The sequence below is a fragment of the Clinocottus analis genome, unplaced genomic scaffold (genome assembly GCF_023055335.1).
Source record: "Clinocottus analis isolate CAN_PGR_092001 unplaced genomic scaffold, fCliAna1.0.p SCAF_28, whole genome shotgun sequence".
Classification (NCBI taxonomy): domain Eukaryota; kingdom Metazoa; phylum Chordata; class Actinopteri; order Perciformes; family Cottidae; genus Clinocottus; species Clinocottus analis.
This window is the reverse complement of record NW_027176020.1, coordinates 1335924-1360278: the sequence shown is the minus strand read 5'-3', so window position 1 is coordinate 1360278 and position 24355 is coordinate 1335924. Positions and strand designations below refer to the sequence as shown.

Sequence of the window (24355 nt, the reverse complement as noted above, 5' to 3'; positions counted from 1 at the left end):
GAAGTAATGGTCATCACTCGCGTGGAACAAAATGGCGTCCGCTTAGCATGTTAGCAACACAGCTAGTCGTCGGGACTGTTTGACGGAGAGCAAACGGGCTTCGTGACGGAGTTTGTGTGGAGAACAAGTGTCTGTCGTCGTGTGAACATGTGTAAAGTCCAAATGCTGAGAGCGTTGGTGGAGCAGCGACTAACTGCGGCTGCTGAAGAGATATTTGGGCTGTTTGAAAGAACGATAGCAGAGTACGAGAAAGAACTTTCTGCTTCTAGAGACGAGAACGAGCGACAACGGAGACTACTGGACGCTGTTTTCAACCCTCAGCTTCGGTTACACAGAGCAGGTTGGTTCTCTTTACTTCTTCTTCTCTCTCTGGTGGAACTGACCTCAGATCAGCAGATCATGCACAATATTTCTTAAACAATTATTAACATCATCGACTAAATTGTGAGTGTTTTCTCACTTTTTTTTAAACTGGCTTAAGTTTAACTTCCATTTAAAAAAAGAGGAAACATTAATAACATATATAATATGACGATATAAACTTTTAAAGCTGTGCTATGATATAGATTTTGTGGCTCCAGACAATTCTTTTTCATGGAAATCAGGCCTAAAAGGCTCTTTTGGTAGGAAAGGTTGCTGACCCCTGATATAGGGCAATGATGAAAACAAACAGACTTTTTTTTAATCAAGAATTTTGAGTGTACAAATATACATTGACTGTAGTGGTTTCAGAGTAGTGGTGCTAGCCTGTGACCAGTTTGTTAAACGGGAAGTGATATGAAAACAACCATAGGAGGCATATATATCTCAGCTGCCTCTGTTGACATGCAGTTTTGTGTGAAGCTAAAGTTTGATGGATTAAATCTGACTCGAATACAGCCATTTTTCATGTGAGATTTGAATGATAATTTAGAATAAAAAAATACTCAAAGATACTTGTAGCCAGGTACAGTTTGTAGCATCTCCCAAGGCACAAACACATCCGGCTCCTTGTCGAGCAGTTGACATATGTTTGAAAAGCCCCAGGCTGTTGACTCAGCAGTCCATTCACAGTGGAGTGGATGCTGTTCACTGTTTGCTCAGCGTCGGCTTATCGCAAGTAAAAGGCATCAACAATGGCGGACGTAAACTCCCTTGGCAAATAATACTGGCGCATCCCCACGTCAATGTTCGGGCTACAGAAACGCTCCTACACACACACACACACACACACACACACACACACACACACACACACGGTTGGGATTGCACCACCTCTCCTCCACATACACTGCAGTCCGCCACCTCTCTCTTTACCGCTCAGCATAAGGTCTCTGTCCGCCCCAACAGTCCTGAAGCCGGGCACAGACGGGCTGTGATCCAGAAAATCCGCATGCAGCCATGTCTCCCTGAAACACATGAGGCTGCACTCACGGAAGATCCTCTCCGTCTTTACCAGCGCACCTTTTGCCAAAAAACCCCTCTCATTCCCGGTTATGGTCTTCGGTACCGGTGGCCGTGTGCTTTCATCGCTCAAACATCTACGCCACTGATTGACTGACGTAATCGTCCGACACAACAAATCAATAATTAAATTAATTGGCAACTCTTTTAATAATCAAATTGTATCGATTAAGTGTTGCAGCCCTACAACAAATGATGCTCCAATATGTCCATTTCTTTCATGTTCTTTATCTCTTCCACTCCCAAAGCTGAGCTTTCATTGCAGCCATTTCATTTTGGTCCGTTTCAACAAAAAAAGTAAACACAGGGTCAATTGTTATTCTTACATTTTGTGTGACCAGCATCAGCTCCAATCAGCTTGCAATAAAAATGTTAAGGATTGAAAATGGAACTCATTAGCTGGCATCATCAATTTGGTGAATTTCTTATTCGTTTTATGACAATACAAACTCCATCTCATTATAATTATTGGTTATTGTTTAGTCTGAGTGCTTCATATACTTCATTCTGTCCTGCAGACGTCCAGCAGCAGTTGGTGGTTAAAGAAGAGGTTCCCCCTGAGCAGCAAGACTGGTGCTCCAGTCTGGACCAGGAGGACCCAGAGCCCCCACCCATTAAAGAGGAACAGGAAGACCTAGAGCCCCCACACATTCAAGAGGAACAGGAGGACCCAGAGCCCCCACACATTAAAGAGGACCCAGAGCCCCCACACATTAAAGAGGACCCAGAGCCCCCACACATTAAAGAGGACCCAGATCCCCCACACATTAAAGAGGACCCAGATCCCCCACACATTAAAGAGGACCCAGATCCCCCACACATTAAAGAGGACCCAGATCCCCCACACATTAAAGAGGACCCAGATCCCCCACACATTAAAGAGGACCCAGATCCCCCACACATTAAAGAGGACCCAGAGCCCCCACACATTAAAGAGGACCCAGAGCCCCCACACATTAAAGAGGACCCAGAGCCCCCACACATTAAAGAGGACCCAGAGCCCCCACACATTAAAGTGGACCAAGAGGACCCACACATTAAAGTGGACCAAGAGGACCCACACATTAAAGAGGAACAGGAGGAACTCTGGACCAGTCAGGAGGGAGAGCAGCTTCAAGGACTAGAGGAGGCTGGTATCAAGTTCTCATTCCCTCATGTGAAGAGTAAAGATGAGGATGAAGGAGCTCAGTCCTCACAGCTTCATCAAAGACAAACTGAACAGATGGAAACAGAAGCTGATGGAGCGGATTGTGGAGGATCAGAGCCAGACAGGAAGTTAGATCCAGAAAGACATCCAGGACCAGATAGTGATGAGGCTGAAGACACGTCTGAACCTGAGACTGATGACAGTAGAGATTGGAACGAGACTCAGGAACCTCAGTCAGATTTTAACCCTCTGCAAAACAATGAAGTACCTGTAAGTGATGTGAACTGTAGTACTGGAAATACATCAGTCAGCTCGCCTGAATGTGCTGGAAGCTCTGACCACAAGGTACGACTGAATAGACACACTAGATCCAAAAGAGGAGTTAAATCATTTAGTTGTTCTGTGTGTAGTAAAACATTTTCACACATGGGACACCTGAAACGTCACATGACTGTCCACACAGGAGTGAAAGCATTTAGTTGTTCCGTGTGTAGTAAAACATTTTCACAAAAGGGAGACATTATCAAACATATGACTGTTCACACAGGAGAGAAAGCATTCAGTTGTTCAGTGTGTAGTAAAACATTTTCACAAAAGGGAGACATGAAACGTCACAAGACTATTCACACCGGATTGAAACCATTTAGTTGTTCAGTGTGTAGTAAACCATTTCCACATAAGGGAGACCTGCAACGTCACATGATTAGCCACACAGGAGTGAAACCATTTAGTTGTTCTATCTGTACTAAAACATTTCCACAAAAGGGAAAGCTGAAAGGTCACATGAATATCCACACAGGAGTGAAACCCTTTAGTTGTTCCTTGTGTAGTAAAACATTTTCACAAAAGGGAGACATGAAACGTCACATGACGGTCCACTCAGAAGTGAAACCATTTAGTTGTTCTGTGTGTAGTAAAACATTTTCACGCAAGGAAAGCCTGAACACTCACATGACTATCCACACAGGAGTGAAACCATTTAGTTGTTCCGTGTGTAATAAAACATTTTCGCATAAGGGACACCTGAACACTCACATAAGCATCCACACAGGAGTGAAACCATTTAGTTGTTCCACATGTAGTCAAACATTTTCCCAAAAGGTAAACCTGAAACGTCACATGACTCTCCACACAGAAAAAAGCATTTAGTTCAGTTTGTGGTAAAACATTTTTATTAAAGCAAACTCTGTTGGTGTTTGTTTCTATGATATTGTTTCATGTGTTATGTATCTTCATGTATATATTCATTATAATTGTTTTAAGTTTAAGTATTCCATGTCCTCTATGCAGCTCTATGGTTTGAGCTAAATTATCATAGTTGATGAAACTGAGTTACATATTTAACATTCTTTCTCTTCTACAACGTTTTCTCTCCAGTTTAAACTCATTACTTCCTGGATTTAGTTTCACTAGAAACTGCAGTTTTGTTCCATAACTAAAGAATGACTTAATGGACAAAACAATGTTTAATTATCTCCATTCTTCTTCAACCTCATCCTCTAGTGAGCTCATCTCTTTGAGATTTAGGGATTCTGTCCTTTGTTTTAGGACGTACATATTTCACCTTTTGTTGACCGAATTTTCTTTTTGATTTACTATAATTGTAACAGTTATAATAAAACATTAATCTGATCTAATTGTGTTCATCGTGGCTCTCAAACAGTTAAAAAAGGTCATTCAATGTTTTCACCAAAATGACTTCAGTTCATTGTTGTTCTTCCATATTTGCCCCAGTGTTTGTAGCTAAGCTGCAGCAGCCTGTTTTTCTTTCTTTAGAAACTACATCTGTGTTCATCATTTATGTTTTCATGGTTGTTAGTTACATTTATCATTTGGATGTGAAATGTGGATGAATTGCTTTCATTCATGAAATTCTTCACTGATATTATTTCCAGCCTGTTTGAGTTTTGTAAACATGCTGAAAATATCTGTGGAGTAAAGATTTCGACCAACGACATGTAAATATAACAACCTGTCCAGCTTCTTCTGTACTGGAGAGATCTTTCTGAAGGCAAAAGATTTTCTTAAAAGAATGTGGACTGTGTGGAATACTTCAGCTCTCATAACTGCACTGAATAACTGTTTAAACTGTGTAGTCTTAAAGGGTTAATCCACTCAAAACACACAGCAAACAACATGTACCTGTAACTTTCAATGTTTATTGGTAAACAGAATACCTTGTGTAGAAATCCAAAATGAACTACTGATATTACTTTAACAGTGACATAACAAAAAGACAAAAACTTATATTTTTATATATAAATATATATATATATAAAATATATATATATATATATATAAAATATATATATATATATATATAAAATATATATATATATATATAAAATATATAATATATATATAAAATATATTATATATATAATATATATATAAAATATATAATATATATATAAAATATATAATATATATATAAAATATATATATATATATATATAAAATATATATATATATATATATTTATTTATTTATTTATTTATTTATTATCTCAACACATTTTCGCTCCAAGATCAGAAATCTCTTGAAACCAGAAATCAAAGCAATATGAAAGCAGAAAATGTACAGATAAAGACTGAGGAGAGGTCAGTGAACTCATCACAGCAGCACAAACACTGAGACCTCTCAACAGAAACCTGTGAGGAGCAGAAACCAAACGAAAATGGATGGAAAGTAAAGTCTTATGAATCAAAATGTTATCAAAAGATTCGACTGACGCCTCAAAGATTCGTGTGAACGTAACAGATGTCTCCAAATTTAAAGTAATTACAAGAGGTTTTCTCGGTTTACAAAATGTATATTCTTTAGAAACACGAGTAAAATCGTGTTTTCTGTGTCAGAATCTGCACGTTTCTAGAACTCGTCGTGTTCCAGCAAAGCTTCCCCGAAGTCCGTCACCTGACTGCCGACAAACACGTCGTACTTGTTGAGGATTTCCACTTTGGTGAGTTTCTGATCCTGGAAAAAAGACACAAAACATATCACTGATTAAAGATTTAAACTAATAAACAGGAAGCAGATTTAATAGTTAGACTAATAAACAGGAAGCAGGAAGTAGATTAATAAATAGAAAGCAGTGATTAAAGAGTTGAACAGGTAAATAGGAAGCAGATTAAAGAGTCGAACAGGAAGCAGATTAAAGAGTCGAACAGGTAAACAGGAAGCAGGCGTCTCACCTGGTTGGCGTCGGTCTCCTGCAGAAGGTGCTTGGCTTCAGTGACAGTTTGGTCGGAATCTGACGGGAGGATCCACTCCCGAGTTTCTTCTCTGTCCATCTTTCCGTCTTTGTTTTTGTCTCTGACCTCAGAGAACTGCTTCCGTTCTTCCTTCACCCACTGCGGTTCTTCTTCTCCTTCCTTTAAAGAGTGCATGTCACCTGCAGACGTGATGAAGGTTCAGATAATATACACCTCGTCTCTGACTGTCTTATATTAACTCTATCTGGCTGTACTAAACCGTCATCTCACCGATGTACTCCTCCATGTCGATGAAACCGTCTCTGTTCTTGTCGAGGTCCTCCATTGTTTCCTGTGACAGAGAACCAGGTGAGTCATCTCATGTCGGTGACGTCGTGACGGTGACGTCGTGTCGGTGACGTCGTGTCGGTGACGTCGCTCTCACCTGCACGGTGAGGTCCTTCATGTGTTCGTGCTCCTCAGGGTGAAGAAAAGCAACAAACTCGTGTTTGTCTGCGGTCAAGTCGCCGTTTGTGTCGGCGACTTTGAAACGTTTCTCGTCCCTCAACATCATGTGACTGTGGTTATACACAGAGTCCGTCTGAGTGCCTTCTGTAAGAGGGGACCAATCAGAGACCAATCAGACCAATCAGACCAATCAGAGACCAATCAGATAATCATTGTTGGAGGACATGGATTTCGACTCTTTATATATGATATTAGACTCTATATATAATATTAGACTATATGATATTAGACTCTTTATATATGTTATTAGACTCGTTATATGATATTAGTGGTCACACCGCTCACCCAGGTAACTCCCGTACGTGACGTTCTTGTACTCCTCCCAGCTGATCACGTCGTCGTGGTTCACGTCGAAGTCTTTCCACTGGTGCTCCATGATCTCGTACATGTATTTGGACTGAGCTCTTTTCATCCAGTCCTTCAGCTCCTCTTCAGAGACAAACCCGTCTGCGTTGCTGTCCATCTTGTCCACGATGATGCTGCAGACACAAACAATCACGTCAGCAGCGATCTCGCTGCATCGCGTATTAATCTGTCACGTGTGACATGACAAGTACTTTATATGTAGCAGTATATATTTACTAGTATATATTTAGTATGCAACATGTTTGAACATGCATGTACATGCTCCTTCTTTGCGTTTCTTCACACGTGTTGCGTCAGACTTCCTTCTCTGAATGGAGCAAACTGACAAAGTGACGTGTGATTCACTTTGAGACGTGTGTGAACTAAAGAGCAGCAGCCAAACCGGTTTCCACCCAGAACCAGGAAGTAAAAACTGTGTGTTTCCAGTTTGGCTGCTCATGAACATGAATGAGACACGTTAACGGGAACACACACACACACAGACACACACACACACACAGACACATGCAAACACACATACAAATACATGCAAACACACACCAACACCGATACACACACAGTACAAACTAGAGTCTGGATCACACACACACACACACCTACACACACACACACACACACACTAGGGTCTTAACCACACACACACACACCCGAGCCTGCGCCGGCTCTCCTCGGGTGCCAGCTGGTCGAAGGCCTTGGCCTGGTCCGGGCCCAGGAAGGCCTCGTGGTCGTAGTCGTGGTTCTTGTGGTCGTCGTGTTCCATCCGGCTGAGCGGCTCGTCCTCGTGGACGCGGCTCTTCTTCTCTAGTGCTTTGCTGCCGCCGGACGCCACGCAGAGCGCCAGGCACACGAGCAGCCGCCGGGTCATGGTGAGCACCTGACAGAGGAATGAGAGCAGAACCTATGACCTCACAGAACACACACACACACACACACACACACACACACACACACACACACACACACACACACACACACAGTTACTAATAATAATAATGACGTAAAAATACAAACACTGATGAAAGCCATTTTTCACGAGTTGAATTAATACTTTAAATTAAAAACATGCTACTTTTCTTCAACTTCAGTTCATCTGACAGTTGACAGTACTTTTCACAGTATTAGTACTTCTACTGAAATAACAGATCCGAGTACTTCCAGCGTGAGCGTAGATTTTGTGATGAACATTTCTGTGATTATATGTCATCTGTGATGCTCTCATTAGCATCACGTGCATTGCATTTGAAGCAAATATATCACATGCAAACAATTCAAAATCTAGTTGTATTGTAATCGTACCTGAAGCAATCAATGACGTCACAAGGAATCACAGAAACAGAACCGCTGATCTCAACTCTCCTCTCTTCACCTGCGTGAGCTCGCGCACTGGAACTCTCGCGCGCTGGTTTCCGTCTGTCTTCTCTCCTCGCGACCATTACACGCCTCGGCCCCGCCCCCTCTGTCCTGCCGCAACCAATGGGATTCCTCCGGGAAGACCTCTCCCTTTGCTATTGGTCCACTTCAGCGCGCATGCACCTTTTTTTTCGTCCTCGCTCTTCATTGGCTGGTTTTCCTCGCGTGGACCAATAGCAGCGCGAGGCCAGACAGCGTCCGCTGCGTCATGCCACGTGAACCTCACGATTCCTTCTTGACAAATGGAGACAGCAGTGATCAGTTGTTCCACCTTTGTCTTCAGGAACTACAGCCCTGAAACCAGTTGGTCCACTTTCTATATTCAGAAACCACAGACATGGAACCAGTTTGTGAATCCTTCTTCACGCCCTGAAAGTTATTATAATCCTCAATTATGTTGTGAGAGTGGATGACTTGTTATCAATAAACCTTTTAAAACCTTTTTAAATGATGAATATGTGAGGGTGAGGCCAGGGCGAGGTTTTGTTGTATTTGCATCTTGGTGTAATTGAAAGTAATTACAACGTTCTAAGCTGCGTCCAAGTTCATAGTTTAAACAATGAAAACAACTTCATTAAAATTCGCTTCACTGGTTTTCCTCCTGCTGGGATGAGGCAAATGTTTAAAAGCTAATTAAACAGACTGTCCTGCTCTTTCATGACGGAGCCGTCATCTACTGTTCAAACTGGGTCGCAGCGTTGTGAAGCAGTGTGTCGCGACACAACATGTAAACTGGGTGAATTATTGAGACTATTGTGGAAAACGACAGTGGAATCCTTTGACAGCCCAAAATACACAAGAAAGGCCTTCATTGTTACCACAAACTGAACAACTGAAGGCTTTTTCCTGTGTGGAAAGTCATGTGACGTTTCAGGTCTCCCTTTCGTAAAAATGGTTTCCTACACACGGAACAACTAAATGGTTTCTCCCTTGTGTGCACAGTCATTTGAGTGTTAAAGTATTCCTTATGTGAAAATGTTTTACTATGGAACAACCACATGGTTTCTCTCCTGTGTGGAGAGTCATGTGATGTTTAAGGCGTCCCAGACGTATAAATGTTTTACTACACACAGAACAACTACGTGGTTTCTCTTCTGTTTCGGCTCTGGTGTGTGTCTTCAGATGTATCGTGTGGTCAGAGCTTCCAGCACATTTAAGCGAGCTGAATGATCTTGTAGATTATTCAAGGTCTATTTTTTTTAAAGTAAAGCTGCATTTCTAAACAGTGTTTTGAATAAAAGATCACAATTCAGAAGAAAAATCATCAATAGTCAAAAAGTAAAACAACTGTATACACCTTTGAGTTGCAAAAAACTAAATCATTTATTCTTTGAAAAAAGGCACAATTGGAGAAAATATTCATCACACAAATCATCGTGAATGTAACCAACAGTATTGACTCTATTTTTCTATATTAATAATTAATTCAAGATAAATTATGTACAGAACTATTGAACAGAGTAAGATGTTAATGAGGAAAACATGAATACAAACAATGTTCTTAAATGCATAAAGGTATTTCTGAAAAGTAACTGTCTACTGGTTCTATTCATGTTCACAATAACTATGTGAAAATCTGATTCAAGAAAATAAAACATATATCTGTGATCTGTGAATAAGAGATGCTGTAATACTGTATATACATATATATATATATATATATATATATATATATATATATATATATATATATATATATATATATATATATATAAATATAAACCATCTCCAGTTATTGATGCCATAAACATGTTATGTTAAATGTTCTTAAACTTTATTATGTTTTATTTTGTCTCCAAGGAATATCCAGAATATGAAACAACAGCACCAAAACAACAACAACAACACAACACTGACACATTCTCGTCCTGGAGGAGTTGAAGAAAGCACGGATCATTAGCACCATATCGTATGTCCAACAACACGCCTCACGCAGTCTTTCATAACACTCGTTCCATTGTATTAATGTCATTTATATTTATTTAAGATGAAAAAGGTTAGTAAAAATAATGAGGACAATCCACAATTAAAAGCCGACCTACCTATGAGTGTCAGCCTACTAGTGTTAGCTACATCAGCCTACTAGCATTAGCTACGTCAGCCTACTAGCATGAGCTACATCAGCCTACTGGCATTAGCTACGTCAGCCTACTAGTGTTAGCTACGTCAGCCTACTAGCATTAGCTACATCAGCCTACTAGCATTAGCTACGTCAGCCTACTAACGTTAGCTACGTCAGGCTACTAGTGTTAGCTACGTCACCTACTAGTGTTAGCTACGTCAGGCTACGTAAGTTAATTAGTGCTAACTTAGCTGACTTTACTTTTTTTTGTGCTAGGCTAACGGCTAACATCGGGCAGCTGAGAACTGCTCATGCCCTTCTTGAAGGCCAAGACATCTTTGTTAAAAGTAACAACAAGTGGAAATCAAAAGTCAGATGTTGTGCACATTTGAGGACCGCTTGCTTCCCGGTATTTCCTGCGGACGCTGTCGTAGCGTCCTGACCTGAAGTTACCGGCAACTGCCCTCCGACAATGTAAACTCTGAGCGGCCGTTGTGGCGCTGCGGTGTCTCAGGTTTTAATTGCTTTATTTGTTTTTAAAAGCATACATTTTTAAACATGTGAAATCAGAATTTTTTTTACATCAAAAATGATTTAACCGACACGAGGTGGGAAAGAGGAGGCCGGGGAGCTCAGAGGCGGCTCGCCGTGAGGCGGTCCGGAGACAGACTCCTTCTGCTGTTCAATACCTGCAAGAGGAAAACAAAAGATAAGATCGCTGACGACGTTTAACGACTGCTGAGTCGAATCAAAAGAGACGAAGCTCGGATTTTGTCGTACGTACGTAGCCTGCAGGCCGAGGGGGTGCATGCGTGCGGAAATATTGAGCAACATTAAACCGGACAAAAACATATTTCTGCGTGTCAAATATTAAAATCACGGAGACTCACAAGCGAGCGAGCCGGGCTGAGCGAGCGAGAGCGCACCGGGCTGCTGCGGCTTCTGCTCCACTGCAACAACAACAACAACAACAACAACAACACATTTCAGCTTTTCATGCGCTCATTATCCTCCAGAGGAGACTTTTACCAGAGTTACCTGTTCAGGTGCACGCTCATATTCCTGTTATTCTGAATGGGACAACATACATTTATGATTGTTCATTGATATAACTCCTGGGCGCACTTTACCCGTTTGCTGCAGTAATCCTGCAAATTTCTCCAAAGAAATATCTGATCTCTGACAAAATAATGAATTTCCATTCCCCATCCAAACATCTTAACAGGAATATTACCTTCATCAGAAGGTAATATTTACGCCTGTAAACGTAGTACAATATGACGTGTTTGTAGTATTTTAGAGTGCGTACCACGGCGCCGCGTCGGGTCACAGCCTCGCCCTTCACCAGCACGGCGTCTCCTTCCATCAGAGCCGGCCACACGTGGTACATCACCAGGGGAGCCGACAGCTCCGAGTTGTAGCTGCGACGATACCTGCAGACAGACAGACAGACAGACGGGCAGATAGACAGTCAGGCAGACAGACAGGCAGTTAGGCCGGCGGTTTCCATTCAGACATTCAAGAGTCCAACAGCTTGGAAGCGGGACAAAAATAGTTTGGAGCTGCGCCGTGACGCATTGACTTAAAGCCCGACAGCTCCGACGCAGCATCGGCCTGTGAAAGACACTCTGTTGCGTTACACACACGACGATAAAGACAAGGGACTGACTTCCTGTCGTCGAAGAGCTCCCCGTCGCTCGCGAAGGCCAAGTCGGGCGGCGGGTCCAACGTCTGCAGGGCGAACGCCACCCGGCACGTCTCCCGGATCAGCGTGCTGATGAGGACGAAGTCCACCTCCGGCGGGAAAGAGATGCGAGGGTTCACGTTCATGGCGTTGATCACATCCTGTGGAGACGGAGAAAGAAAACACACACGGACGCACGCCCGCGCCTTTTCTGTTCAGCATCAAAACAAACCACGGTGTGCGTTTGGTCAAGACGACGCACGCCGGAAGAGTTTTAACTCCTACGTTGACGGTGGTCTGGATGTCGTGCAGGTCCATGTTTCTGACGATGTAATCCACGGCTGAGTCCTCCACGCCCTCCAGCCCGAAGCGGGTCGGGCACAGCGTCTTCTTCACCCGCAGCTTGAAGTGCCGGTACGCCAGCTTCGACGTCTTGAAGGACTCCTGACACGTGACGGCGAGAAAAATGAAGATGAACGTCTTTTGTTTCATATACATATATATATATATATATATATATATATATATATATATATATATATATATATATATACATATATATATATAATATATACAATATTTATAGATGTTTTTAAATTATATATATATATATATATATATATATATATATATAACATATATACACAATATTTATAGATGTTTTTAAATACTTTATATGTACATATATTGTATATATATTATATATATATATATATATATATATATATATATATATATATATTATAATATATATATTATATATACAATATATGTACATATATATACACAATATGTATATGTGTAATATATATGTATATATATTATTAATATATATTAATATATGTATAATATTTAATTTATATTATTTGATATATATGATTTGCTAAATAACATCCCAGTCACACACACGTGAAGAAGACAAAGTTCTAAAGTTTAAAATGTGTTACCAAACTAAATCGTAACAACTCAAATAATTCCCCCATTGATAATATGATATTGTTCTTCCAGCAGCCTCACGTCACGCATGTGACGTCATCACACCGCGCCGTGAGCTCCTAACAGGAGGAGGTCGTACCTCCACGGCGATGAAGATGATCTTCTGCGCCATCTCCAGGTCCTCCACGTGGCGCCGCAGCAGCGTCTGCGCCTCCAGCCGCTCCACGGCGTGCAGGTCGCTGTAGCGGGACACGAGGCGCGCGCGGCGGGACGAGCTGGTGAGCTGCGCCCTGGTGGGAGACTCGCTCTTCTGCCGGGGGCTGGGGGAGCGGGGGAGCCGCGGCGGGGGCGTGGAGGAGCGGGAGAGCCGCGGCGGGGGCGTGGGGGAGCGGCTCCTGGTCAACCTGGGAGACACGCACCGTCTGAGAAGAGTGAGCGAGTGAGTGTGCGCGCGCACCCATGCTTGTGTGTGTGTGTGTGTGTGTGTGTGTGTGTGCGTGTGCGTGCGCGCGCATGCTTGTGTGCGTGCATGTGCAAGTGTGCGTGCATGTGTGCCTATGTGTGCGTGCGTGCATGCCTGTGTGTGTGCGTGTAGTTGCATGTGTGCGTGCATGCTTGCTTGTATGTGCGTGTTTGCATGCTTGTGTGTGTGTGTGTGTGTGTGTGTGTGTGTGTGTGTGTGTGTGTGTGTGTGTGTGTGTGTGTGTGTGTGTGGGGATGTGTGTGTGTGTGTGTGTGTGTGTGTGTGCATGCTTGTGTGTGTGTGTGTGTGTGTGTGTGTGTGTGTGTGTGTGTGTGTGTGTGTGTGTGCATGCTTGTGTGTGTGTGTGTGTGTGTGTGTGTGTGTGTGTGTGTGTGTGTGTGTGTGTGTGTGTGTGTGTGTGTGTCGTGTACTTGTCCTGCAGCAGGGCCTTCCCGGTGCTCAGGTAGGACACCTCGTCCCTCAGCAGGCGGATCTGCCGCTCCTGGTCGTCGGCGGCCTCCAGCTTCCTCCTGTAGACGTCCAGCTGCTCGTGTGCAGAGCGCAGGCTGGAACAGAGCCGCTGCACATCAGCACTGAAACTAACACTGAGCTCTGTCATAGTTCAGTCTGTTAGAGACACTGTATTGATCCCTAGAGCTGTGTAACCGTGAGGCCAGCAGGGAGATCAGTATTTGGCTGCATCACCCACTCTGCTTTCAGCTGCAGTATTTCATCCTCGGTGGCCAGCAGAGTGGTCGCCGATTTGCTCTTCGTCGCATCCAGTTCCATCTGAGCGTCGACCAGTCTGTGAACACAAGGTGAGAGGGTACGAACGTGCAAGAAAAGATCATATAAGTCATGATTGTATTGAGTTATTGCCCAGCTCTAACAGCGCTTCAGTTAAACCACATTCAAAAAAAAACTCTGCATATCTCTATGAGCCAATGCACCAAATACAAAACTTTAATATTTTGCCGTCTGGTTTCTTCTTCCCACCGCTGTTTTGATTCCTGAGAAATTGAGACAACGGATAAAATATTGACTTTATGCACCGTCGCTGTTGTAGAAAAGGTGCAATGTGGTGGTATTTCCTGTGGGCGGCGCCAAAGACGCACATTGAACAGAGTTAACGTGGTTTAATGTGTGTGAGAAGAGGCTTAAGGGTCAGTTTATATTATTTATATACATACTGTCAAGGAAAGACAGGGAGCTCATATGCTTCCACATTAATCATAATAATAAGATCACTATCTCTAATCCTCTGTGGTCGGGTTTTGTGTCATTTTTCACAACTGAAATCCTTTTGTGACAAATCACACACTGAGATATCGTGATACACAATGATGTCGTCTAAATTGAGAACATATGAGCTATTTTTTATCTATTTAATCTGAATTGATAAGATGTTTTTTAGCCAATGAGAAAAAAGCCCAGTATATTCAAATCTAACTTTTTTATCTGATTGTTCTAAATTTGTGTGGATGCATTTAAAACATAGTCTGTGTATAGCTGGAAATATTCAATATTACTTTTCGCTCAAATTTAACTTGAAACTCTTCATTTTGCGCTTCAATTCCTCCATAAACTGTCCCCGTTTGGCCCTCGGGGGCCTCCAGACTCACTCTGCCCGGGTGGAGTCCAGCTGCAGCCGGGTGGAGCTGAGCTTCTGCTGGTCGCTGTCGTGGTGGACGGAGAGCTCCCGGATCCTCCGGTCCTTTTCCACCGAGTCCTGATGACGGACGAGCCACAAAACCACAAAGACAAGAAGGCCAGAAAAGAGGAAACATCACTTTACGTGGGTGAAATTGTACATTTCCGTCTGTGGCGTAATGGAGAATTATTTGAGGTGAGGTGTGGTTAAAGTCGGACGACGTCACCTGGATGAGCTGCAGGCTGGTGTCGTCTGTGACCGAGGGCCTCGACACCGAGAAACAGGTCCCGAGCCACGGCAGCAGCCGCGTTTTGAGAGTGTCCACTCCGGCATATTGCCCACCTGTCAGGGGCAGAAAGTATAACGTGTGTGTGTGTGTGTGTGTGTGTAGGTGTGTGTGTGTAGGTGTGTGTGTGTGTGTGTGTGTGTGTGTGGAATAAATCACGAGAAATTTTGTAACAGACTGTATGTAAGCAGTAAAGGGTTTTGAAGCTTTGGGTTCAGCATTTGGTCGTCGCCATCTTGTTTTTTTGCAACCACTGAACAGGAAGTGACCATATTTGGACTGAGGAAGAGTGACATTTCCATCTCTAGTAGAGACCTGTCAATCACCTTGTAGCCCCGCCCCTTTACAGTCTGTTTGACTCTAACAGACCATAATGTACTAAATGAACATCATGCTGTATAGAAGAAGACTAGAAACTAGAGATTGAGACATAAACTCATGTTTACAATGTTTACTGAGGGAATACATCAAGAGAGAAGTAGAGTCACTTATATAGACTTCTATACAACCAGAGGAGTCGCCCCCTGGTGGTCAGGAGAGAGAATGCACCTCACCTTCCGCAGCCGCGAGGTTGAGGATGGTGAACAGTTGGCTCTGGATCTTCGCCGTGATCTCGATAAGCTCACAACATCGATTTAGATTCTGCTCGCAGGAAACAATCTGGAGGGTAAATATGACAAACAGAAAGACACAGCTTTTAATTTATTTTTTACTTGTTTGTACAATGCACAACATGATTTTCTCAATATGTTCTACTTTATTTAATTAACTAATACTGTATTCTCTTATTCATGTCTGAGTTTTAATTTCATTTTCTTTATTTGATCTCTTTGTAAAATTAACATGCCTTATCTTCAACAGGATTTTATGTATTTAGTCGGGGTTTTTTTGCATTGTGCATCTCTTCGTCTGTTATGTACACAATAATATCGACACCATGAACTATGAAGCTGGTGCAAACAGCTACAAATATATTTAAAAAGTGTGAACCATCATGCATAAAGAGAACATATATATATATATATATGTATATATATATATATATATTTTATATATATATATATATAAAATAAAACAGTGTTTATTTTTGTATCGTTGCATTGACTCTTGTTGTGCATTCATAGAATAACCTGAAAAGAAAACAAAAAACACTTTTTTTTTGGAGTTTGGAGTCTCTGTGAGCGTCGTATTTCTACCGGAAGTCGTAACCGGACGTGAACCATCTCAACAGTAAAAGCTCTTTGGAACAGTCCGTGGCCATGGCGACCGGCGTCCATAGAAACCAAACTCAACCGGGAAATCAATGTAAACAAAGTGCATTCCTTCACTCAAGTGTTTAAAATTAATTCATGCACCATTAAACGAAAAAAAACAAAAAAAGATCTGCTTTGACTGAATGATCTATTATTAGAATTACAACAGTTAAAATAATATTAAAAATTAAAAATCTGCAGGAGTTTGTGAAAAATAATCACCATTCTTCAGTAGCATGTCAACATTTAAATAAATAAAACGTACATTTAAATAGTGCAAGAAATGTAACTTGAAGCCACTAATTCACGCGCTGTCTCCACAGTGAAAACGGATATCCAGGTCAGATTGAGCTCATTACTTATTGATGAATTTACATGTTTATGGACTTATATGTTATGTATTTACATGCTATATTTGAGGATGAATTTACACAGTAACTTACATGATAGTCTCGGTGCCAGCTATCCAACTTGTCCTGCAGGAGGTTGAAGGAGGACGTGCTGGTGAGTCTCCTCAGCGTGTCGGCCATGATCCCTCCACTGGCGCTATGGGAACACGGAGCCGCTGCGCTGCGGAGGGAGGGCCGTTAAAATCCTTCCGCCGAGCAGCGCCAGAGTTATGGCAACGGGAGGATCCGAGGAAGTTGTGTCCTCTGCAGGTTTAGTTGTGTGATCAGGTTGTGTGTGCAGGTTGTTTATATATATATATATATATATATATATATATATATATATATATATATATATATATATATATATATAGTTATATATATATATATATATATAGTTATATATAGTTATATAGTTATATATAGTTATATATAGTTATATAGTTATATATAGTTATATATAGTTATATATATAGTTATATATAGTTATATATAGTTATATAGTTATATATAGTTATATATAGTTATATATAGTTATATATAGTTATATATAGTTATATATATTATAACTTATATTTATTTTGCATTTTATTATTAATTATATATATATATATATATATATATAATTAAAAATACAAAAGTATATTAATATATATATATATTATATATATATATATATATATATATATATATATATATATATATATATATATGGATGTAATATTTACATTACTGCACTATGATAATACTATTAAACAATAGTAATATTAAATGCTAAACAATATTAATATTAAATACTGAACAACCTTATTCAATGGCTAGAAATATGTAACTGCTTAATGGTTTTCAAAATAAATTAGACAGGAAAAACAGTTATAATCATTGACTAGAAAAGTTAAGCAACATGAATAACAGCAGCCTGCATATTAATACATTAATATTCATATCTGCTTTATTATTGATGTACTATTGATGAGCGTGTGTGTGTCTTTGTGTGTGTGTGTGTGTGTGTGTGTGTGAGTCGCGCGCTTGGCAGTTAACTTATGGAAAATATGAATGGACACGTTTTTTTTTCTATTTTAGGATCCTTCTGTCATTGGCTCGTTGAACTTGGACTGTACCATCTTCCGTTATCCTGGAAACGCCCCGTTTTATCAGCACGTTTCGTTCAAAATAAAAATACATGTTTTTTCTTAGTCTAAAAGTTATATTTTGTATTCAAAATGAAGTATATTCTCGTCAATAATCTCGCAACATAACCATATTTATTGCCCACCACCCTTCCACAGTGAAAAGTGGTTCGTCCCGTGTCGCTCTGGAAGCAGGAGGGTCAACATGGCGTCTGAACAGGTCCGTTATCTTCAATATTTCTTGTTTTTATAGCGTTTTACCTCGTTCTTTTTTCCAGGTATTTGATAGTAGTGTTATGGTGTATGCTCCCGAGTAACACGGAGCAGTAAATACTTCTGCATTGAGCTTTATTATCGGCCTTACGTGCATTAAATACCGGCCTCCGCTTCGTTATTACGGCGTTATATAGTCACAAACACGCTTGTTATTGTCGCGGCGGAGTGATATTTAGCAGATATTAAACATCAATAAAGCTGCGTGGTGATGAGGCGGAGACTGGGGTTTATATTTCGCTGCTAAAAAAGACTGCAGGTTATTTATAGTTCCGGCCACAGACAGGCGGGCGAGGGTCATTAACAGAGACGCATTCCAACCAGGAGCACCAGGATTATGCATTATTATTATTATCATTATTAAGAGAAAGACACGTTTACAACTGTGGGAAAAACATTAAAACTGTGTATTAGATATATAGATAACTAGATAGTTACTTTATTAGTCCATACAGCAGCATTTATACGTTCAGGTAAGCAATACAATATAAATACATGCACAATATATTTAAAATATATGTGATATAAATATTAAGAAAAAAGCACAATATATAAAATATAAAACAATGACAACAAATGTACAATAAATACAGAAATATAATATAATATTTATAAATTAACAAAGCAAACAAAACAATAATGTACAAACCTCTCTGTGTGACATTGAGGAGAGGAACTGTAATATTGAGGGTGAGTTTGACTCCAGTCTGGTTGTTAAGCATCTATAAACAAAAAGTATGTGTAAGGAAATGGTTGTTTTTGTATGTGTCAGCTAATTCTATCGTTTAAAAAATGAATAACTTAATTTAAAGGGCCAGTGTGGAGGATTTCTAGGATCTCAGCAGAAATATAATATGCTGCTTTAATCGTATCGTTGTGTGCTGTCAGCCTTTCAAAGGGCTCTTAGTGATTTTATTCAAAATAAACTAGAACATGTCGTTAGCATATTTATTTTATTAGTATGAGCAGTTCTTCTTGTGACCACTAGATATCGCTGTCATTTCGACCTGCGCTGATTTCTGGTCGACAGACTTGAGAGTGAGAGCGCTCAAAGGTTCAGAAGCGTTCAGGGACATTAAAATGCCTCAGAGATGCTTTTCTCTTCCAGGAGAGTTCCAACGGTCCCGTGAAGAAGTCCATGCGGGAGAAGGCCATAGAGCGACGCGGCATCAACAAGGAACACAACAGTAACTTCAAAGCCGGCTACGTGCCCATCGAAGAAGAGCGCCTCCACAAGACGGGCCTGAGGGGGCGCAAGGGAAACATGGCCGTGTGCATCGTCGTCCTGCTCTTCCTCCTCGCCTTGATCAACCTCATTGTGAGTCCTACGAATGTCCGCTCGGCTTCTGAAGCCGTTGTCTAAAACACACCAGACTCCATTCATAAAAACACTGATTTAACCTCTCAGAGCTCTGGAGCTGCTGGTCTGCTGGTGCATCACCTCCAAGTGTGTTTGAGTTGTTGTGAGACTTTAATGAATCTGAACTAAACCTTTTAAAACACCAAAGTCACACAATAACACAAACTAACCAACAGATGGAGGCAGAAGTCGACCAGCAGCTGCTTTGTTAAATTTGTATTTTTTTCATTGGAGTTTGGTGGCTTTCAAGAAAGCATAGGTAATGTAATTTTCTGACATTAAAGGTTGAGTTCAGTAGAGTAAAATATAACAAGGAAAGTTTAAAGTCATGGAAAATTGGTAAAAAGTCATGGAAATGTGGTTTAAAGTCATGGACATTCAGTGGAAAGTCATGGAAACCCATTGGTCAGAATGCGTATGAACCCTGTTAACACCTGTGCGTCGCCCCGTCCCTCAGATCACTCTGGTGATATGGACGGTGATCCGCATCGGCCCGAATGGCTGCGACAGCATGGAGTTCCACGAGTCGGGCCTCCTGCGCTTCAAGCAGAAGGCGGACATGGGCATCGTTCACCCGCTGCACAAGAGCACGGTGGGAGGCCGCAAGGACCAGGACCTGGTGCTCGTGGGCAACAATAATCCGGTGAGGAAACGCGGCCGGTGGGCGAGCGCCGGAGAGAGACGACACACAAAATGACCTTTCCCTCTTTTCATGTTCCTTTAACGCGTGTCTGGTCCAGGTCGTGTTCCAGCAAGGCACCACGAAGCTGAGCGTGGAGAAGGACAAGACCTCGGTCGTCAGCGACGTCGGCATCTCCTTCACGGACCCGCGCACGCAGAACACGTTCTTCAGCACCGACTTTGAGAACCACGAGTTCCACTTGCCCAAAGGGGTCAAAGTGCTCAGCGTGAAGAAGGCCTCCACAGAGAGGGTGTGTATGCTAGCTAATGGCGTACGCTAGCTAACGGCGTACGCTAGCTAACGGCGTACGCTAGCAAAGTTTGTAGTTCAACAATCGGAGATAATCTGAATTATAAAGCAGGTGTGTGACGCTGATGAAGACGAGAAACTTAAAAAAATAAAATGAACTTTCTAAAAAAAAAAGTAAATTTTCTAAAAAAAAAAATTACTTTAACATTTTGTTTTACTTTTTAAAAATAAAGTTAAACTTTCTCAAAAAAGTATTTCTCAAAATGGTTTTAAGAATCTTTCTCTTTCTCATCTTTTTCATCAGAAGAGTAAAGATGTTTTATTCATTTCTTTTTTCTGATGGAAACACACCTCCATTTGGAAAAAACTATCTTTCTTTGTGGGTCTGTTGAACTATTAATTAGTTAAGTCATTAAGACAGTTCCCTGTGTATTGGTCCTGGTTAAGTGCTGGTCGCGCTGCAGGTGCAGTGGTGTAACAGTTACTACATTCACTGCTTCTGTTGTCTCCGGTACTTCAGATCACCAGCAGCGCTGCGTCCGACCTGACCATCAAGAGCGACAGCAAGGCCATCATCCGCGGAAACGAGGGCGTGAACATCATGGGCCGAACCGTGGAGTTCAAGATGGGAGGCGGCATCGAGCTGCGTGCCGTAAGACTCCTTTAGTCTCCTCGAAGTTCAAAATGGTTATTTACAAGCCTGGAAAAGTCCTTCATTTGGTTAAAAATCATGGAAATTTGGTTTGAAGCCATGGAAATCCATTGATCAGAATGTGTATGAACCCTGATCCCATTATTATTATAAATAATAATCATTATTACTCCCCTTCTTTGCAGGAGAACAGCATCGTCCTGAACGGATCCGTCATGTTCAACGCCTCGCGCATCCCCAACTCCGCGGGCGACGTGTACTTCGATGAGGGCATGGAGCGCTACAAGCTGTGCATGTGTGCCGACGGGACTCTGTTCCGCGTGCAGGTGAAGTACCCCAACATGGGCTGCCAGACGTCGGACAACCCCTGCGGGAAAGCCCACTGAGAGAGATCCGCTTCCTGCATCCGGTCGCATCGCACACGCCACATCGGACATCTCATCTGCAGTCATACTGCCGTCAGAATTCTGTATTTCCACATTTTGTGTTTGCCAAAACGGGAATTTTGCGTTGCAGATCGTTGCCACTCGGCCAAAGATGTGCAGTTTTTTTTATTTTTTATTATTATTGCAGGTGTGCCAACGTTATCTAGAGATGTATCATTGACATGACACTCCCAGAATAGGAATCACAAGTACCGTCCAGTATTACTAATACAAACCCTGAAGAGATGTTTTATTTTTGCTCATTTGTTCATTGTTGCTGGCAGCTTTGTTTGACATTTTCTTTATTACACACACTACATGATTATGTTTATTTTATATGACATTTTAGGACAAATTGTAAAACTAAAAGATATATTTTAAGCCATCCAGTAATGTTAAGACTCTTTCTCAGACTGTCTATCACGTGCCAATGGATTCATAAGGGATGGTAAAGAATATAATATATATGTAATATTCACATTTTTACAGTAACAGAGTATTGAAGAATCGGAGGAGAGTTACGCTGCAAAATAATTATCTTTAATCGTTGCTGAATGTCAGGAAAGTTTAAATCAGTCGCTTGGTTTGAAGCTTTTATTGAGTGGTTTGAATTGTGTGCAATAAAGTTAAAAAAAATGAAATTAAAGGATTAAAATTTTTTTTGTTTTTGATCGTTTTACTGAGCTGATGTTGAGAAATGTCACAAAGCAGTTAGACTGCACTCTGGGTGAAGTTTAGAGGGAAAGAAAAGTACTATGTGGCTGGGTTCAGGTAACAAAAGTACTTCTTGTGTATGTGTAGACAACAAGTACCTCGCTGTACTTTATGTTGCAGCAACAACAGAAGTTGACCAACACTGCATTGCTGGTTGAATCGATAAAGAAACGAGTCGCTCCATGAAACTTCTTATCGTGGTTTCAGGAAATACCTCGAGTGTTTACATGGTCATTTAAAACCATAAAAGAGTGTTTTATTGTCTCGCAGAATGTTAGTGCCATAAAGTGTCAGGATCAGAGTCAGCTGGCCTACGCAGAGAGGAAAAAACAAATCACAGTAAGACATTAACTCCTCGTGTAAATGATTGAAGGAATCACGGACCGGCGACTTCGTTAAGCTCGACGCAGCAGAACCCTCCCAGACTTTGATCGGAGACGCAGGGAGTCACAGGTAATTACTTCTGTCCACTCGGCAACAGAGCGGACACACAGGTGAGTCCGGTGTGTTTTTTTCCTGCTTGGGGGTTATTGCTCAAACATGGAGGTTCTGGAGTGAATCTGAGTGAGTCCTCTGGGCCACAGGGTCGTGATGGCGGGGACACCACCGGGGACGTTCCTGGCCGCCGTGCTGCTGCTGCTCGTCTCCTCCGGACTCCGCCGCTCCTCTTCCTCCTCCTCCTCCTCGTCCTCCTCGTCCTGTCCGGACCTCTGCGCCTGTCCGAGTGCCCCCCTGTTGAACTGCTCCTCCAGGGGCCTCTCCTCCGCGCCCCGCCTCATCCTGGACGCCGTCGCCGAGCTGGACCTGTCTCGCAACCTCCTGGAGTACGTGGCCTTCGACCGGCCGAGTCCCAGCCTCAGGGCCGTGCGGCTGGGGGGCAACGGCCTGGCGCTCCTGTCTCTCTGCGTGGACCAGAACCCCGTGGACCGGAACCCCGTGGACCGGAACTCTAGGTTCCGGAACCCCGTGGACCGGAACTCCAGGCTCCTCAACCCCGTGGACCGGAACTCCGGGCTCCTGAACCCCGTGGACCGGAACTCTAGGTTCCGGAACCCCGTGGACCGGAACTCCAGGTTCCGGAACCCCGTGGACCGGAACTCCAGGCTCCTGAACCCCAGGCTCCTGAACCCCAGGCTCCGGCTCCGGAGGCGGCTGCGCGGCTCGAGGACCTCAGGGGGACCGCGGTGTGAATCCTGGGCCCCCGGCCTGCAGCTGCTGTCGGTTGAGAGTAATCGACTCCAGCAGCTCCCACTGGGTGAGTCATGAGATAATGTCGACCATAAAACATTTAATCTATTGTTATTAGAGCTGGGCAAGGTTTAATTCTTTTTCTTTCTAATCCTGGCCACCAGGGGGCGACTCCTCTGGTTGTATAGAAGTCTTTGCTACATAATGGTAAAACAAAAATAATGGTCCATTTAGAGTCAAACAGACCATAAAGCAGAGTATGCTTTAGGGCGGGGCTACGAGGTGATTGACAGATCGACACCAGAGTCTCTACGTCGCTCCTCCTCAGTCCAAATATGGTCACTTCCTGTTCACTGGTTGTAAAAAATCAATTTAAAAATGGCGACGGCTGTAATCCAAAATAGTGGCAATGAAATTTTGAAAATTGTAAAAGCTTCTACATTCACCAGAGGGGCGTTCACTGACCTGTTTCATGTCATAGAACTAAACAACAAAATCTCCTCAGCTTGTGTTAAACAGACATTATTTCAGACATCAAACATAAAAACATGCTGTCAAACATTTCCAGCTTCAGGACTCGCAGCACTTTACTGAACAGAGAACAGTGTTCAGAGCAGAGCTCAGTATCTTCTAACCACCTACAGAACACACCCACCAGGAATGTGATGCGGGTTGTCTGGGTGTGTACCCACAATAAACTTACATACTGTTGCATCAAAGAGGCGTGTCGGTGGGAGATAAACGCACTTCAGTGAGTTCAACCTTGATGAAGCGGAACCTCTTAAAGGGCCAGCGCGTAGGATTTAACGGATCTATTGGCACATATGGAACATATAAATCACAACTATGCTTTCTTTGGTGTATCATCATCGT

General features: G+C 42.2%; 4 protein-coding genes across 5 annotated transcripts; 2 read left to right on the top strand and 2 right to left on the bottom strand.

Moving 5' to 3' along the window:
• The first annotated feature begins 35 nt into the window (after positions 1 to 35).
• On the top strand, positions 36 to 4530 carry LOC137795334 (zinc finger protein 260-like). Its single transcript, XM_068592733.1, has 2 exons — positions 36 to 340; positions 1962 to 4530. The coding sequence occupies exons 1-2, from the start codon at positions 148 to 150 to the stop codon at positions 3737 to 3739; spliced, it is 1971 nt and encodes a 656-aa protein (XP_068448834.1). The 5' UTR covers positions 36 to 147; the 3' UTR covers positions 3740 to 4530.
• A 617-nt stretch (positions 4531 to 5147) lies between these two features.
• LOC137795352 (calumenin-A-like) lies at positions 5148 to 8040 on the bottom strand. Its single transcript, XM_068592756.1, has 7 exons — positions 7972 to 8040; positions 7323 to 7573; positions 6595 to 6788; positions 6227 to 6393; positions 6073 to 6133; positions 5782 to 5981; positions 5148 to 5563 (listed from the first exon to the last, which is right to left on the bottom strand). Exons 2-7 carry the CDS (start codon positions 7538 to 7540, stop codon positions 5459 to 5461), a joined length of 945 nt encoding a protein of 314 aa, XP_068448857.1. The 5' UTR covers positions 7541 to 7573; positions 7972 to 8040; the 3' UTR covers positions 5148 to 5458.
• Positions 8041 to 10657: 2617 nt separating this feature from the next.
• spata18 (spermatogenesis associated 18) lies at positions 10658 to 17053 on the bottom strand. 2 transcript variants are annotated; one of them, XM_068592744.1, is made up of 12 exons: positions 16864 to 17053; positions 15722 to 15827; positions 15108 to 15223; positions 14853 to 14959; positions 13940 to 14035; positions 13662 to 13796; positions 12907 to 13189; positions 12117 to 12275; positions 11817 to 11992; positions 11457 to 11580; positions 11038 to 11097; positions 10658 to 10836 (listed from the first exon to the last, which is right to left on the bottom strand). In XM_068592744.1, the coding sequence occupies exons 1-12, from the start codon at positions 16948 to 16950 to the stop codon at positions 10780 to 10782; spliced, it is 1506 nt and encodes a 501-aa protein (XP_068448845.1). In that variant the 5' UTR covers positions 16951 to 17053; the 3' UTR covers positions 10658 to 10779. The 2 variants fall into 2 exon arrangements, with proteins under 2 accessions (XP_068448845.1, XP_068448846.1); XM_068592745.1 differs by having other exon boundaries at positions 12907 to 13171; positions 16864 to 17052.
• An 865-nt stretch (positions 17054 to 17918) lies between these two features.
• sgcb (sarcoglycan, beta (dystrophin-associated glycoprotein)) lies at positions 17919 to 22221 on the top strand. Its single transcript, XM_068592757.1, has 6 exons — positions 17919 to 18159; positions 19321 to 19530; positions 20030 to 20215; positions 20313 to 20504; positions 21024 to 21155; positions 21341 to 22221. Exons 1-6 carry the CDS (start codon positions 18145 to 18147, stop codon positions 21539 to 21541), a joined length of 936 nt encoding a protein of 311 aa, XP_068448858.1. The 5' UTR covers positions 17919 to 18144; the 3' UTR covers positions 21542 to 22221.
• Positions 22222 to 24355: the final 2134 nt, after the last annotated feature.

Bases quoted from the DNA above. Each gene is read 5' to 3' on its own strand.
- LOC137795334 (XM_068592733.1), top strand. From the start codon at position 148: ATGTGTAAAGTCCAAATGCTGAGAGCGTTGGTGGAGCAGCGACTAACT. The intron at 341-1,961 runs GTTGGTTCTCTT...TCTGTCCTGCAG, and splicing joins GCTTCGGTTACACAGAGCAG to ACGTCCAGCAGCAGTTGGTG.
- LOC137795352 (XM_068592756.1), bottom strand. From the start codon at position 7,540: ATGACCCGGCGGCTGCTCGTGTGCCTGGCGCTCTGCGTGGCGTCCGGC. The intron at 6,394-6,594 runs GTGAGCGGTGTG...CCCCTCTTACAG, and splicing joins CACGTACGGGAGTTACCTGG to AAGGCACTCAGACGGACTCT. The intron at 5,564-5,781 runs GTGAGACGCCTG...TCTTTTTTCCAG, and splicing joins AGGAGACCGACGCCAACCAG to GATCAGAAACTCACCAAAGT.
- spata18 (XM_068592744.1), bottom strand. From the start codon at position 16,950: ATGGCCGACACGCTGAGGAGACTCACCAGCACGTCCTCCTTCAACCTC. The intron at 15,224-15,721 runs GTGAGGTGCATT...TGCCCCTGACAG, and splicing joins CAACCTCGCGGCTGCGGAAG to GTGGGCAATATGCCGGAGTG. The intron at 11,581-11,816 runs GTCAGTCCCTTG...GTCTGTCTGCAG, and splicing joins GAGCTCTTCGACGACAGGAA to GTATCGTCGCAGCTACAACT.
- sgcb (XM_068592757.1), top strand. The intron at 20,216-20,312 runs GTGAGGAAACGC...TGTCTGGTCCAG, and splicing joins TCGTGGGCAACAATAATCCG to GTCGTGTTCCAGCAAGGCAC. The intron at 20,505-21,023 runs GTGTGTATGCTA...CCGGTACTTCAG, and splicing joins AGAAGGCCTCCACAGAGAGG to ATCACCAGCAGCGCTGCGTC.